This window comes from Adiantum capillus-veneris, chromosome 3 (assembly GCF_014529385.1).
Source record: "Adiantum capillus-veneris isolate H3 chromosome 3, ASM1452938v2, whole genome shotgun sequence".
In the NCBI taxonomy this organism is placed as follows: Eukaryota; Viridiplantae; Streptophyta; class Polypodiopsida; order Polypodiales; family Pteridaceae; genus Adiantum; species Adiantum capillus-veneris.
The window spans coordinates 122,623,315-122,637,800 of NC_140933.1; the positions used below are offsets into that span (position 1 = coordinate 122,623,315).

General features: G+C 43.8%; 1 protein-coding gene across 3 annotated transcripts in view; it reads left to right on the top strand.

The window, feature by feature from the left end:
• LOC147461633 (uncharacterized) overlaps positions 1-14,040 on the top strand; it is a 57,390-nt gene extending 43,350 nt beyond the window's left edge. For 2 of the 3 annotated variants that reach the window (XM_086509131.1, XM_086509129.1), the window contains 5 exons: positions 12,483-12,644; positions 12,721-12,816; positions 12,894-12,956; positions 13,226-13,276; positions 13,379-14,040. In XM_086509131.1, the coding sequence (XP_086365257.1) occupies positions 12,483-12,644; positions 12,721-12,816; positions 12,894-12,956; positions 13,226-13,276; positions 13,379-13,543 (537 nt within the window). In that variant the 3' untranslated portion in view covers positions 13,544-14,040. The remainder of the gene's footprint in view (positions 1-12,482; positions 12,645-12,720; positions 12,817-12,893; positions 12,957-13,225; positions 13,277-13,378) is intronic. The other variant, XM_086509130.1, reaches the window with a different exon arrangement.
• The last annotated feature ends 446 nt before the right edge of the window (positions 14,041-14,486 follow it).

The following is a 14,486-nucleotide window of genomic DNA, read 5'->3' on the forward strand; positions in this document are numbered from 1 at the left end:
TATTTCCGTGATACATCATAGGAGCTTTGAGGATATGGTCGATCAGTATGCCACAGATAGAAATTTTGCAGATATTTTTACACGGATACGGGATGGGGAGACAATAGCTGGATACTCCCTTCAGGAAGGCTACTTGATTCATAGACTATGTTGTGCGTTACACAGCCGTTGCGGGAAAAGGTTATGACTGAATGCCATTGTCCACCTTTTACGGGTCATTGCGGCATTGCTACCACCATGAGGGTTAGAGAGATACTTCTTTTGGTCGAGACTCAAAAAGGATGTGGAAGAGTTTGTGCGCAGTATGCCAGATGGTCATAACTTGACAGGCATAAGGCACAAGAATTGTTACAGCCTTCACCCATACCCACCCGCCCTTGGGAAAATATTGAAATGGATTTCATTTTTGATCTCCCGAGAACACAGAATGATCGCGATGATTTTCCGATTACATGGCACGTCTGAGACGATTGTCTCTGACAGAGACCCCAGATTTATGAGTTTGTTTTGGAAGGCAATTTGGGAGAACTTTGGCACGCGGTTGCAGTTCTCGTCATCGTTCCACTTGCAGACTGACGGGCAATCTGAGATTGCCAATTCAGTGGTTTTAGATTTATTGAAGTCTTGTATCTCGGATCAGAAGACTCAATGGGAAAAGAACTTACCTTTGGTGGAATTTGCCTACAATAACAAGATACACTCTTCGACGGGGAAGATGCCATTTGAGATTATTGAAAGTGCTGCGAAGGTTCCATCCTTCCTGAGTACGGAAGATTAGATATTTGAAGCGGATGAATATTCGCGAGATTTGGATACGGCTTTTGCCAAGGTTCGCCAGAGTTTGTAGGAGTCTCAAGAACGACAAAAAAAGGCAGCGGATCGCCATCGTCGTGACTTGAAACTGAAGGAGGATGATTGGGTGCTCTTACGTTTTGAGAAGGCACGCCTAAGAAAGAAAAAGGGAAAGGAGAGGCTTTTTCCAAAGCTTAGTATGCGATACTACGGACCTTTCCAGATAACTGAAAAGAGAAATGATGTCTCCTTCCGATTGAAAGTGCCATATACTTGGAGGATTCACAATGCATTGCATTTGAGTCTCTTGAAACCTGTTAAGGGTGATGTGCTTGATGATGGGGAGCCTGATGAGCAACCCGCAATGGAAGAAAACGAGGAGACCCTTGTTCCTGAACAGATTGTGGCACATAACGATACGAAGAAAGGTAAAGTCCGAAGGCTGTTCTTGGTTAAATTCAAGAACTTTCCTGCATTTGATGCGAAGTGGATGGAGGAGGAGGACCTAGCAAATACTCCTCGGATTGTGAAACTTTACCTCGATGCTTTGGTTTAGCATAGTCTACTCCAAACGGAACCCAAAATTCAGCTTGGCCGGAGATCTGGTGCAGTGGGATGCACAAGAGGGGAGTCACTCCGCTCCCTTGTCAACAGATGCCTCGATTTTGATACTAAAGTCACTGATGTCTCTTTGAGCTTCAGGGATACTGATAGCTGACAATATTCTGCTCGATATCTTTATGAAATGGAATTCCTGATAATGAAACGCCTGAAATGAAAAATTGCCTTTAGAGAATTTAGCCATTAAATAGTTATTTATTTATTATTTATATGCTATTTCAAGGTTAACATAGCATGTGTCTCTACCGACTGCACTGTGAACACCTATTTTGTCGATACATAACTCTATATATACACAAAATTGGCGTTTCGGCCAGACGTTTCACTGAAGCCTTATCCTAGGGTGAAACGTTTCGGGGTGAAACGCCACGTTTCGTGGTGAAACGTTTCGGGTCTGAAACGTTTCGCGGTTACGCTGGTGTAGACAGATTGGTCTAGCCTTTCCTCTTCTTAGAGATTATTCACAGCACAGACTGCTCACTCTGGCTTCCCTTCTTCATACATGATGATTACGGTGCAGACAACTTGTTCTGACCACACCTCTTCTCAGAGGCCCTTCACATTGCGGACTGTTGAGTCTGGCTTTCCCCTCATCTTGGAGTACCCTACCTACTGACAGGACATCATCCGATGGTGGTCCGTGCGGTCTATCGGTGATTGCTGCAGCTTATGATAGCTTCTACAGTGCAAACTGTTTAGTCTGGATTTCCTTGTTTCAAAGGACGTTTACAGCACTGAGTGGGATCGTGGTGAGTGGCAGTGGCCTTCGTTCAGCGATGATGGAGCCCTTCTATGCTTTTGTGAGTACTCTGTCTGTCTTGCGAGGAGACTTCTTTTGCAAGCCAATTTCCCTTTCTCTGGGGCTGTCCTTATCTCAGGCATAACTTCTTGCATATGAGCAAGCTGTGAGAGTCTGAGGTCGTCCCCAAGGAATATCCCTGTCTTCTTTAGTGTAGGACGCTTCTTCAAGAAATCCTTCTTTGCTTCCATGGAGGGGAACCGAAAGATCAATGCTCTCTTCTTGGAAGTCTCCCCATTTCCTTCTCTCTTCTTATGTCACAAAGTGATGACGTGGCTACGGACAGCAGAAACCCTAAAATTCTTGCAAACCCTAATTTTTGCCAAAAACCCTAATTTCCGGAAATCACGGGGGCTTTTTTTTTTGTTTTTTGTTTTTTTTGTTTTTTTTTCTTGTTTTTGTTTAAGAGAATGCTTTTGCTTTCAAGTTTTGACTCTCTGTGAGAGAGAGAGAGAGAGCAATTGCTTTTGATTTGAAGCTTTTGGGGCTCTGCTTTTGAGCATCCCTTTTAACCTTTAAATTAGTGGTGAGGGCCTCACTTCTCAGAGCATCTGGACGCAGTGTCTGAGAGTGAAACCCTAACCGCTCTCTTGTACTTTGATGATTGATTAATACAAAAAGAAATACCGAAAGGGGTGCGAGTCTATGGGGCCAATATCTCTAGGCACGGAACTCCGTCGGGCCAGTGCAAAATCTATTGTGATCTGTGAATTGTTTTGAAGTGGTTATTTGGTGCTGTTGCGATTGATTCTTGACTTGGAGTGTCCAAGTCTGTTACAGTGGTATCAGAGCATGGCCGATTTCTCTTCTACGGGAAATCCGATCCCCAAATTTTTTTTCCGCGGCACCTATGGCTTCACGCAAGGATCAGTCGACTCCCTCTGCATTTGGAGATGCGGGCTGGGATCACAACAAAGATTCAGACAGAGAGTATGGCCCGCCTCGCCCTACTCAGGCGGAGCGGCGAGAGATGGATCGTCGCCAGTTGATCGGCGATGCAACGAAGATGATGCTCAATTTTGCGAAGGACCCAAAATTTGCAAAATATATGAGCGAGACTTCTTTTCAAGAAGTGCATGAGCAGTGGCAGAAAACCACTACACCTCCTCTCAAGAAACCTTCTGCTCACAAGAAATATTCAGAGAAGGAATTAGGAGAGGTGGTTGATGCACGGATTGCTCAGGTTTTTGACGCGCAAAAGAAAGCCAAAAAGCACGGCAAAAACCAGAAGAAAAGCATTGACTTTCCAGGTTATTTGGGTCGTCAGTCAACTTTTGACAAGGCAAAGAAACAGAAGAAGCGTGTCAAGTTTGAAGGTTTACTCAGTTCTTCTTCTTCTTCTGACAGTTCTTCTAGCTCTTCAGACTCGAGCGAAGAAGACAGAAAAAAGCAAAAAGCGAAGCAAGATACAAAGCTTCGAAACGGGCAAGAAAAAGGCAAAGAAGGCTACATCTCGCCCAGAGACTGACAGTTCTACTGAGGACTCGTCTACAGACAACTCAGATTCCAATGACGGAAAGTTTTATGCGAACAAGAAGAATTTTTACAAAGCTAACCAGTGTGACTTTCTCGAAGACAAAAGCAAGAAAGTCTGAGAGTTTAAGGAAGGTGGCCACTCGATCAAGTTTGATACTTTTTCAGGATACTCAGATGCTTCGAAGGCTTTGTCTTTTATACAACAGTTTGACATCGCTTTCGAGGGAGGACGCTATTCAGAGCACTCCAAGATTCGGAGAGCTGCCTCTTACTTTAAGAGGAATGCTCGTACTTGGTGGTCCACGCTTCTTTTAAACAAGACTGCGCCAGTTAAGTGGCTGAAATTTAAGAAGCTTTTTATTTCTTCTTGGTTGACGCAAGAATATGAACGAGATATACGAGCTGCTTGGAACCATCTTCGGATGACCAAGAAAGATACAATCAATGCTTATTGTGAAAGATTCTGGAGCTCTTTTCTACCTGCCTCTTCATTCAAGAAGATCTCATTCAGAGAACAGATTGAGCGGTTTACCTTGGGTCTACCTACAGAGATCCGAGATCACTGCTTGGAACAGAAGTTAGCTTCTATTCAGGTGTTGATGAGTCATGCGAAGCAGGGCTTTGCCATTCACTCTGGCAGTCTGACCTACCCCACAGATGAGGCCATGACACAATGAGCCAAACAGTCTTCTGGGAATGAAAGTAGAAAGAAAAAGAGCAACCCAGAGAAAAAGGATGCACGACCCAAGCTTACTCCTGAGGAGAGAGCTCGCTTCATCAGAGAGGGGAAGTGCTTTGGATGCGGGGAACATGGACAAATGCGGGGAACATGGACATATTTACACTGAGCATTGGCAAACTTCGTTTGCAATGACAGGGGTGTTCAGGGCACGCGAGTGACGTTCTACTCAGGATCCCTTGGCACCACAAGAACTACGCCGTGGTTTGACTACCGGGCCGAGAAAGCGACTTTGATAAATGAAGGGCTTAGAGATTGTACATGATGAACTTCAGTTTCTTACTCATTGTTTTGGGAGAGAACTGAACGATGGATAAAGGTTGAATATGTTTTGACGTGATCAAAAGAACGCCAAGATTTTTCTCCACACTCATGCCGATTGCTTTTCAGAGGGCCTGAAGATCAAACCATTGATCTGATACCTGGAAGCACGCCACCGAATCGGCCACCTTACCGTGTGAGCCGAGTACAGAATGAAAAGATTATGAACCCAGTGAAAGACCTCTTGGAAAAGGGTCTTGTCCAGCCTAGTACTTCACCGTATTGCTCTCCAGTGTTGTTGGTTTTGAAAAAAGACGGATCTTGGAGAATGTGCATCGATTATAGCACTCTCAACGAAATCACTATCAAGAACAAATTTCCGATTCCTAGGATCGATGATATACTCGACAGGTTACAGGGATCCTCGTGCTTTAGCAGGATTGACTTGAAGAGAGGACATCATCAGATCAGGATAGCGCCAGGAGATGTCTACAAGACAGCTTTTCGGACGACTTTTGGGTTATTTGAGTTTTTGGTGATGCCTTTTGGCTTAACCAATGCTCCTGCGACATTTAACCAGATGATGGACAGGATTTTTCGAGAGTACAGGCTATTTGTTGGCACTTGCTTTAACATCATTGTTTTCTCCAAGAATGAGGCGGAACACAGAGATCATCTGCTTCAAGTCTTTCAGGAATTACGAGATCACACGTTAGTGATTAATGCAAAGAAAAGTGAATTTTTCCTACCAAAGATACACTTTTTGGGACACATTGTGTCAACAGCAGCAGGAGTGCAAATGGACCCGGCCAAGATAGAGACTATCCGTGATTGGCCCGATTTGAGGAACGTCCATGAAGTTAGAAGCTTCTTGGGACTGTGTTCGTACTACAGGCGGTTCATACGAAAGTTTGCAGAGGTTGCTTCCCCTTTGCATACCTTGACACAGAAAGGAGTACCTTTTCCGTGGGGACCCACAGAGGTGACTGCCTTTCGGACATTGAAAGAGAAATTGACTACGGGACCTATTTTGACTTTGCCGGACTTGCAGAAGTCATTAGAAGTATATTGTGATGCTTGTGGTCGTAGTTTGGGTACGGTCTTGATGCAAGAAAGCCATGTCATAGCTTACGAGAGCCGTTTGTTCTCTAGGCCGGAGATGACAGCACAAATTTATCAGAAAGAGCTTTTGGCGGTTATCCATGCTCTTACTTAGTGGCGGCATTACCTACTCGGAGCGGATTTTATTGTCTTTACAGACCATCAGAGTTTGCGCTACTTCTTGTCACAGAAGCAGCTTTCGGAAAAGCAGATGCGGTGGGCGAACATCTTGTCACAGTTCCACTTCCAGATTGTCTATGTGCAGGGACAAAAGAATGTGGTGGCAGCTGCTTTGTCTCGGAAACCGTTGGTTCTGGCTATTTCCGCGATACATCATAGGAGCTTCGAGGATATGGTCGATCAGTATGCCACAGATACAGATTTTGCAGATATTTTCACACGGATACGGGATGGGGAGACAGTAGCTGGATACTCCCTTCGGGAAGGCTACTTGATGAAAAAGACTATGTTGTGCGTTACACAACCGTTGAGGGAAAAGGTTATGACTGAATGCCACTGTCCACCTTTTACGAGTCACCGCGGCATTGCTACCACCATAAAGGAGGTAGAGAGATACTTCTTTGGGCCGAGACTCAAAAAGGATGTGGAAGAGTTTGTGCGCAGTTGCTTAGTATGCTAGGTCAATTTTGACAGGCATAAGGTACGGGGATTGTTAAAGCCTTTACCCATACCCACCTGCCCTTGGAAAAGTATTGAAATGGATTTCATTTTTGATCTCCCGAGAACACAGAATGATCATGATGATTTTCCGATTACATGGCGCGTCTGAGACGATTGTCTCCGACAGAGACCCTAGATCTATGAGTTTGTTTTGGAAGGCAATTTGGGAGAACATTGGCACGTAGTTGCAGTTCTCGTCATCGTTCGACGTGCAAATTGACGGGCAATTTGAGATTGCCAATTCAATGATTTTAGATTTATTGAAGTCTTGTATCTCGGATTAGAAGACTCAATGGAAAAAGAACTTACCTTTGGTGGAATTTGCCTACAATAACACGATACACTCTTCGACGGGGAAGACGCCATGTGAAATTGGTGAAAGTGCTGCGAAGGTTCCATCCTTCCTGAGCACGAAGATTAGATATTTGAAGCGGATGAATATTCGCGAGATTTGGATACGGCTTTTGCCAAGGTTCGCGAGACTTTGCAGGAGTGTCAAGAATGACAGAAAAAGGCAGCGGATCGCCATCGTCGCGAGTTGAAATTGAAGGAGGATGGTTGGGTGCTCTTACGTTTTGAGAAGGCACATCTACGAAAGAAAAAGGGAAAGGAGAGGCTTTTTCCATAGCTTAGTATTCGATACTACAGACCTTTCCAGATCATTGACAAGATAAATGATGTCTCCTTCCGATTGAAACTGCCAGATACTTGGAGGATTCACAATGCATTGCATGTGAGTCTCTTGAAACCTGTTAAGGGTGATGTGCTTGATGATGGGGAGCCTGATGAGCAACCCGAAGTGGAAGAAAACGAGAAGATCCTTGTTCATGAACAGATTTTGGCACATAACGATACGAAGAAAGGTAAAGTCCGAAGGCGGTTCTTGGTTAAGTTCAAGAACTTTCCTTGATTTGATGCGAAGTGGATGGAGGAGGAGGACCTAGCAGATACTCCTCGGATTGTGAAACTACCTCTATGTTTTGGTTTAGCATAGTCTACTCCAACCGAAACCCAGAATTCAGCTTGGCCGGAGATCTGGTGCAGTGGGATACACAAGAGGGGAGTCACTCCGCTCCCTTGTCAACAGATGCCTCGATTTTGATACTAAAGTCACTGATGTCTCTTTGAGCTTCAGGGATACTGAGAGCTCTCAGTATTCTGCTGGATGACTTTATGAAATGGAATTCCTGATAATGATACTGATTTGTTCTTGACTTCTTCTGAGTGCAGGAACTGATAGATGAAATGACTGCAGCATTTTGGTCTGATTGATCTCGCATAGACATGGTTGCAATAGGGGTTAGTCAATCGGACATTGTTGAGGTCCCGATTGGACCTAGATGTGATTGCTAGCTACATTGCCGATAAATCATGGTCTAAGATCCGAATGAATGTTGAATGTCATGTGATGTCTGGTGATGTCCTGTGTTGAAGGTAAAGTCCGAAGGCGGTTCTTGGTTAAGTCATGTGATGTCTAAGATCCTTGTTCATGAACAGATTTTGGCACATAACGATACGAAGAAAGGTAAAGTCCGAAGGCGGTTGTAAATTTATTTATTTATTTTATTTATTTTTTTTGGAAAATGATGAGCGACGCAAATTTTGCTTTTTCTCTACAATATGAGAAAGAAAGAGAGAATGCTTTTGCTTTCAAGTTTTGACTCTCTGTGAGAGAGAGAGTAATTGCTTTTGATTTGAAGCTTTTGGGGCTCTGCTTTAGAGCATCCCTTGTAACCTTTAAATTAGTGGTGAGGGCCTCACTTCTCAGAGCATCTGGACGCAGAGTCTGAGAGTGATACCCTAACCGCTCTCTTGTACTTTGATGATTGATTAATACAAAAAGAAATACCGAAAGGGGCGCCAGTCTTTGGGGCCAATATCTCTAGGCACGGAACTGCGCCGGGCCAGTGCAAAATCTATTGTGATCTGTGAATTGTTTTGAAGTGGTTATTTGGTGCTGTCGCGATTGATTCTTGACTTGGAGTGTCCAAGTCTGTTACATCTTCCCCACTCTCCATGCCTTTGTGTGAGTGGCCTCACTACCCATCATAAATAGAAGTTTTGAGAGAGAGAGAGAGAGAGAGAGAGAGAGAGTCGTTGAACCAACCAACTCGGCAATGAATTAGTGAATATATAATGGGGGCTAGGTGTTTCTTATATACTAGCTTGGGGCCCTTAAGCATCCCCGTCAACAAATTGCCCTACCTAGAACTTTGACAAATAAGTAAAATAAATACCCAAAGCCAAAATAAATATTGGGACAATTCTAACTCCGTTCGGAATACCTCCTAACTATGAAATATTCCCTTTCCGATGCTCTCGTCACCCACGTTGTGATGCATGAGGAATACCCATCACCTAGTCCTCTCTCACTGAACTTCTAGTACAATCTCCTTCGCGATGCTCTATGTCACCCATCCCGGGACGCATTTTAATTTTACCCACTTTGTAGGTGCTTCCCTACGGAAGAGTAAGGTAGACCACCATGTTTGGGCATTACCCTTCAGATAAGACGCCACCCTTCGTATTTTGGAGTGTTCTGAGAAATGGGCTCCCGAAAAGTCAATGTCAAGCTGTTGTATGAATGCAAGGGCTGGATGGGTGTCCTTGTAACCTAAAAACGTGTCAAACTTGAGTGCTTGTCCACCCTCCTTGAAATCCTTGGTCTTCTTGGCCGTTTTCTCGAGTTGGTCACACTGATTCAGATGGCATATATGTCTTTGCTTCTTCCCGTGCATTGGCTCATCAGAATCAGAACTGTCAGAGGATGAAGTATCCTTGCTTGCGGTGCTTTCTATACTTTTTGTGGCATCTGCTTTCTTGGTTTTCTTGTTTTTCTTGTTCTTCTGAGTCTTTCTCCGTTTCCGGTGCTTCCTATCCTCCTCGTTGGAGTGAGAGGAAGAGGAACTCTCTAAACTGTCAGATGATGAAGAAGATGAATTGGGATCATCCTCAAAGCGAACACACTTCTTGGATTTGCTTCCTCGAAAGTGGACTTCTGACCCAAGTAACCGGGAAAATCTACTAAACGGCTCTTCTTCCATGAAGTCTTCTTAGTCTTCGTCAATTTATTGATCTTATGCTCAAGAGCATCGTCGAACTCTTCTTGCGAGTATAATTTTGGCTTGTCTGTACATGGATTTGCTTTTTGCTTCTGGCGGACTTGAGAGGCGAGTAAATGGGAGCATGCCATCGTGAATGAACCTTGTCAAGTGGGTGATTCCTTAGGTACTTAGCATATTGTGGATCCTCGGAGTACTTAAGTGTCAACCTGTAGTTGACGCTGGTACTCCATCCTGTTGACTTCGCTTGGCGAGAACGGGCTGTGCTCTTCCCCTGATTCCTTGGAAGGATGCTTGCCCCCATCAGAAGTCTCGTTGGTATCTACTGATCCCCCACTAGGGTTGGGGTTGACTTCATCACGAAGTCGGGTCGATGGAACAACTCTCTCTTCATTGCATTCACTGCGAGACCCATGTGTGCTGCGGGAAAAGGGATCGGATCCTTTGTAGAAGAAGAATCGTTTGAGCTTTGATACCACTATAATAGAATTGGAAACTCCAAACCAAAGATCTATAGCAACACAAGTGAGAAAACTGCAAACAACTGAATTGAATTTGAACAAAGGGACAGAGAGAGAAGGAGTCTCGACACCGAACGCCGGATTTCTGTCCCCAGATACACTGGCCCCAAAGACTGGCGCCCCTTCTTGGTATTTCTTTATTATTACTTCACAAGAATACAATGTCCAAGGGTCCTCTCTACCTCCCAAACTAATTTGCCAAGCAGACAGGCCTTGTCACACTTACAAAGGTCCCTAGCCGCCAAAAGCATACACATGAAAAACCCTGCTCCAAAGGCACTGAGCCTCAAAAGCTCCTATCCCAAAAACGGGCATAAAACTCGGGCCTTCCGTACTGCCACGTGAGCAGTTTCCCCGATTCGTATGCCAGTCTGTACAGCACTGCCACAAGTCTTTCTTAACACAATTTTGGGTTCTTGCTTTAATTTTAAAGGTTTAAGGTCCCTCGGCCGGGTTCTGTGAGTTGGGTAGGGTTAGGTTTCTAACCCTAATCCTATTTGGTCCTCTCTGCCAAAGTCTATAAGTTGGGCCACGCCACGTCACACATTTGTGACACTATGAGTGGTCTTGTGACGGGCAACTTGTAGCAGGGCTACAATGTGGCTTGCTTTTGACAAGCGGTTTCAGTTACAATTTATCTTAGGTTAGTACTTGGCGGACACTCTAGATTGATAGACCATGCCGTGTTGGTGGTCTCGTGGACCAAAGGCGCTTGGTGGGACATTGGGAGTGGTAGTGGAGTGTACACCGTGGCTAGCCTACCACCACTACTCGAGTCCAGATATGTGCAGCTGTCTCTTCATAGATATTTGCTAAAGTTATGGATGACATATAGCCATTCTATGTATGATTAGTTTGGTATGATTTGGGTACGAGTATTTTTTCTAGAGTCTAGTCTTTGACATAACACTCTCCTAGCACAATCAAAGCCTCGACTCCCCCATTGTACCCTGTGAGCACTTGGTTTGGAGCTGTGAGTGTTGCCAGCCAGAGTCTATAGCTGATACATTGAGAGTCGTTGAGCTTATATTGGGCTTGGAGTCTATCTTGTGTAGCAGGGCTAGTGTCACGTGCATTGGACAGGCAATATCAGTTGGTCTTGGGTTCACACTGGGTGGACTCTTGTTTGGCTGTGACACGTGGCAAAAACAAAGATTTGGACACTGTGGCCAATTCACTGCCACCACAGTTCAGAGATAGATGTAGCTGGATTGTCAAGGATATTTTTGTTAGCCGTTGGGCTTTCCTTCAAGGGTGAATCTAGGCTTATCCTGGATTCATCTAGGTATATTTTTTTTTGTCGTATAGCGGACATGCAAACCTCACAATGTGCAAACTTCACATTGTGAAGTTTTCGTCCTTTCGTCCGAGTTATGACCAGTTGATATTGTGCTATTTCTTTTTATCTTTTGTGGTGCGTATGCCCTATCAAGTTTCAACTACCTCACTTTTGTGTGAATTTTTCTGATTTTTCTGATTTAATGCTTCTTTTAGTGCTAGGCTTCATTATGGCCGAGTCTGCCCTTGATCTCCGGAGTCATGACAAAAACTCGGACTTTGTGTTGATGTATGCTCATGTGTGAGTCGGCGCTCGGAAAAAACTTTTTCCCAATAACTTGGCAAACCTACCTATGACAAATTTCAAAGGTAAATCGACTAAATTTGATGGTTTTTACATCAATTTACAATAAATTTATTTAAACTTTGTAGGTTTTCTCACCTTCAATTTAAAATTTAGAGGCAAATCTCAAAATTTGTAGGTGGGATTACACTAAACCTAGGTTTTTTTCGAGCAATGGTGTGAGTGTGTGTGGTGTAAGGAAGCATATGTTAGTACTAGTTCTACACCCACTATTGGGCAGTGACGACGACGTTAGTGGGGATGTCGTGGTATTTAGTCAATACTTTGCATGATGGAGCTGATGGTTATATTGTCTTGTGGGTGACTACCATGGGTCTATACCTTGCACTTGCCTTTAAGGGTGAATCTGGGCTTATCCTGGATTCATCTAGGTGTGTGTGTGTGTGTGTCTCTCTCTCTCTATATATATATGCTCAATTGGTTCTAGTCGTTGTATGCATCATAGACGTAGTCTAGAGTCTGGTGTGCAATCTAGCACTTGCGCATCTGCACTCTCCCCGCACAATCGGAGCCTCGACACCCTCATTGTACCTGTGAGTCTTGGGCATGGAGCTGAGTGTGCTACCAACCAGAGTGTGTACTGGTTCATGATTAGTCAAGTTCCATTGTGTTTGGAGTCTACTGTTATGTCATTTGAGTTGGTCTCGCTTGTTCCATATTGCTCTACTTTGTTCATTTCTATGTTTGGAGTGAGGTTTCTTGCACATTGCACTGAGGAGCACCCACAATAGAGAGCACGGCATAGTTTTCCGCTACAGTCTTTACCTCTTACTAATATGCGATACAGCTCCCAAGGATTGAAGCTGAGAAAGGAAAAGAAGCAGCAGATGGGTACACAACTGTTGACTATGATATTGTTGGATCGAAAACTGTTTCCTTCCATTTTTGTACTGTTTTCCCCTTCAACACATCGTTAAAAACAGTTACACTTATCAAGGAATATGCACAGGCAGGCTTTCATTCCCTTAATATTTGTCTTTCGGTTTTTGTTTCAAACAAATCCTGAGAAGCCATCTTTTGCATAGGGAGCTAATGATTTTGTGTTCGGAGTCCCAACTGGTGGCCTTTCTGAGAAGCACACTTCATTGGAAGATTGTGTACGAAAAGAGTTGTCAGAGGAGGTATGGAATACTATTCCATGTTGTTCTTCAAGATAAGTTGATAAAAGCTAGCTGCTTTTGTTCCTTGAAACTCACAGGCACACCTGCATGAGGGTACTGTAATAAAGCTTATACCCAAGGAACATCCTGGAATCTTGGAGGTGTGTTTCTTCTGGAATATTAGTTTCATGGAGTAGCCCAGAGCTCCAGAGTCATTCAGGAGCTTTTTCTTTTCTTTTCTAGCTAGGGACTTGATTAAAATGATGCTTCACTTTTGTGACACTTTAAGACGAGAGGTATCATCGTCAGTTGTAACTTGTTTGGGCCTCCGGGGGCCACCTTGAGACCTTTTTGTCTTCTTATCTGGCTAAAATACAGCAAGAAAAATCTTACTGAGGAAGTGTTTAAATCATGGACTGGTTGGTTACAGGTGAAATGGTGCCGAAACAGATTTAGTCCATTTTTGGTCCTAGATGCCAAGGTACTTTTAACTAGCCTTTCTTAAGTTAATGATTGACACTTGTTAGGTTTGTGATACAACTAGTCAAAATTCTGATGCGTTTTAGTGGGTATTTGTCAACAGAAGGATCCAGCCCCACTTTCTCAAGACCCTGAAGAGATCATTGAAGTCTTGAATGTGGATGTGGCAAATTTAAAGGACATTATGTATGGTGGAAGCATGATGCTGCCTTCCATAGTCACCTGTAGTATGGCTCTTCATTATCTACAGGATCACAATATGCTTTAGGTAGCCATCAATAATTATTCCAAAGACTTTGGTTAGCTTGTGTCACCTGCTTCACTTGTCAAATCGAAAGGAGATCCATTGTTTTAGGAATAGACAATCTTTACACTAAGAATGTCGAGAGGACTTTTGGGGGTTGGGGGGGGGGTACATTCTTTACTGGGACATGTTATAACTTAGGTAAACCTCAGCAAGGTCTTCTTCCAATGAAGAAAATGTAGTTCCATAGTTGGTGTGAGAGTTGATTGAAGCCATGGATCATCATGTGGATACATATGATTTGGTTGGCGTATAGTTTTTATGTTTTCGTGGGCAGTCATATCTGTATAATAGGCTGGAGAGATGGTAAATGAGACATGGCCTGCCACAAAATCAGGAAGTTCTTGGCAGGTATACAGCTACCAAAAGCTCCTGGAATTTGCGAGGTAGAAGCTCTGTGGTTAGTGCTACAGGTTTTAAATCAGAATTTAGTTCGACTGCACCAGTTCTTATAAACAAAACCTGCCCTTTCGTCTATCCTGAAGAATCTAGCCATAACTTTTTGATGCATTTCTTTGTGTAGCAGGAAAAGTATGTTGCACTCTCTACTATGGTGCTCCTCAGTGCATTATGCAAGGAATCTCACTCCAAACATAGAGCTGAGAAGTATAGAGCAATATGGAACAAGTAAGACTAACTCAAATGACACCACAGTAGACTCCAAACCCAACAGAAACTCGACTTAACTCAGTACAGTCTCTGGTTGGCAGCACACTCAGCTTCAAGGCCAGGACTCACTGGTACAATGGGGGTGATGAGGCTCCAACTGTGCATGGAGAGTGTAGATGTGTGAGTGCTAGACTGAACACAAGACTCTAGAACACAAATATCTCTGATAGTCCAACTATGCCTATCTCCGAACTGCGGTGGTGGTGAACTCATAGCTTATCTTCGAACTGTGGTGGTG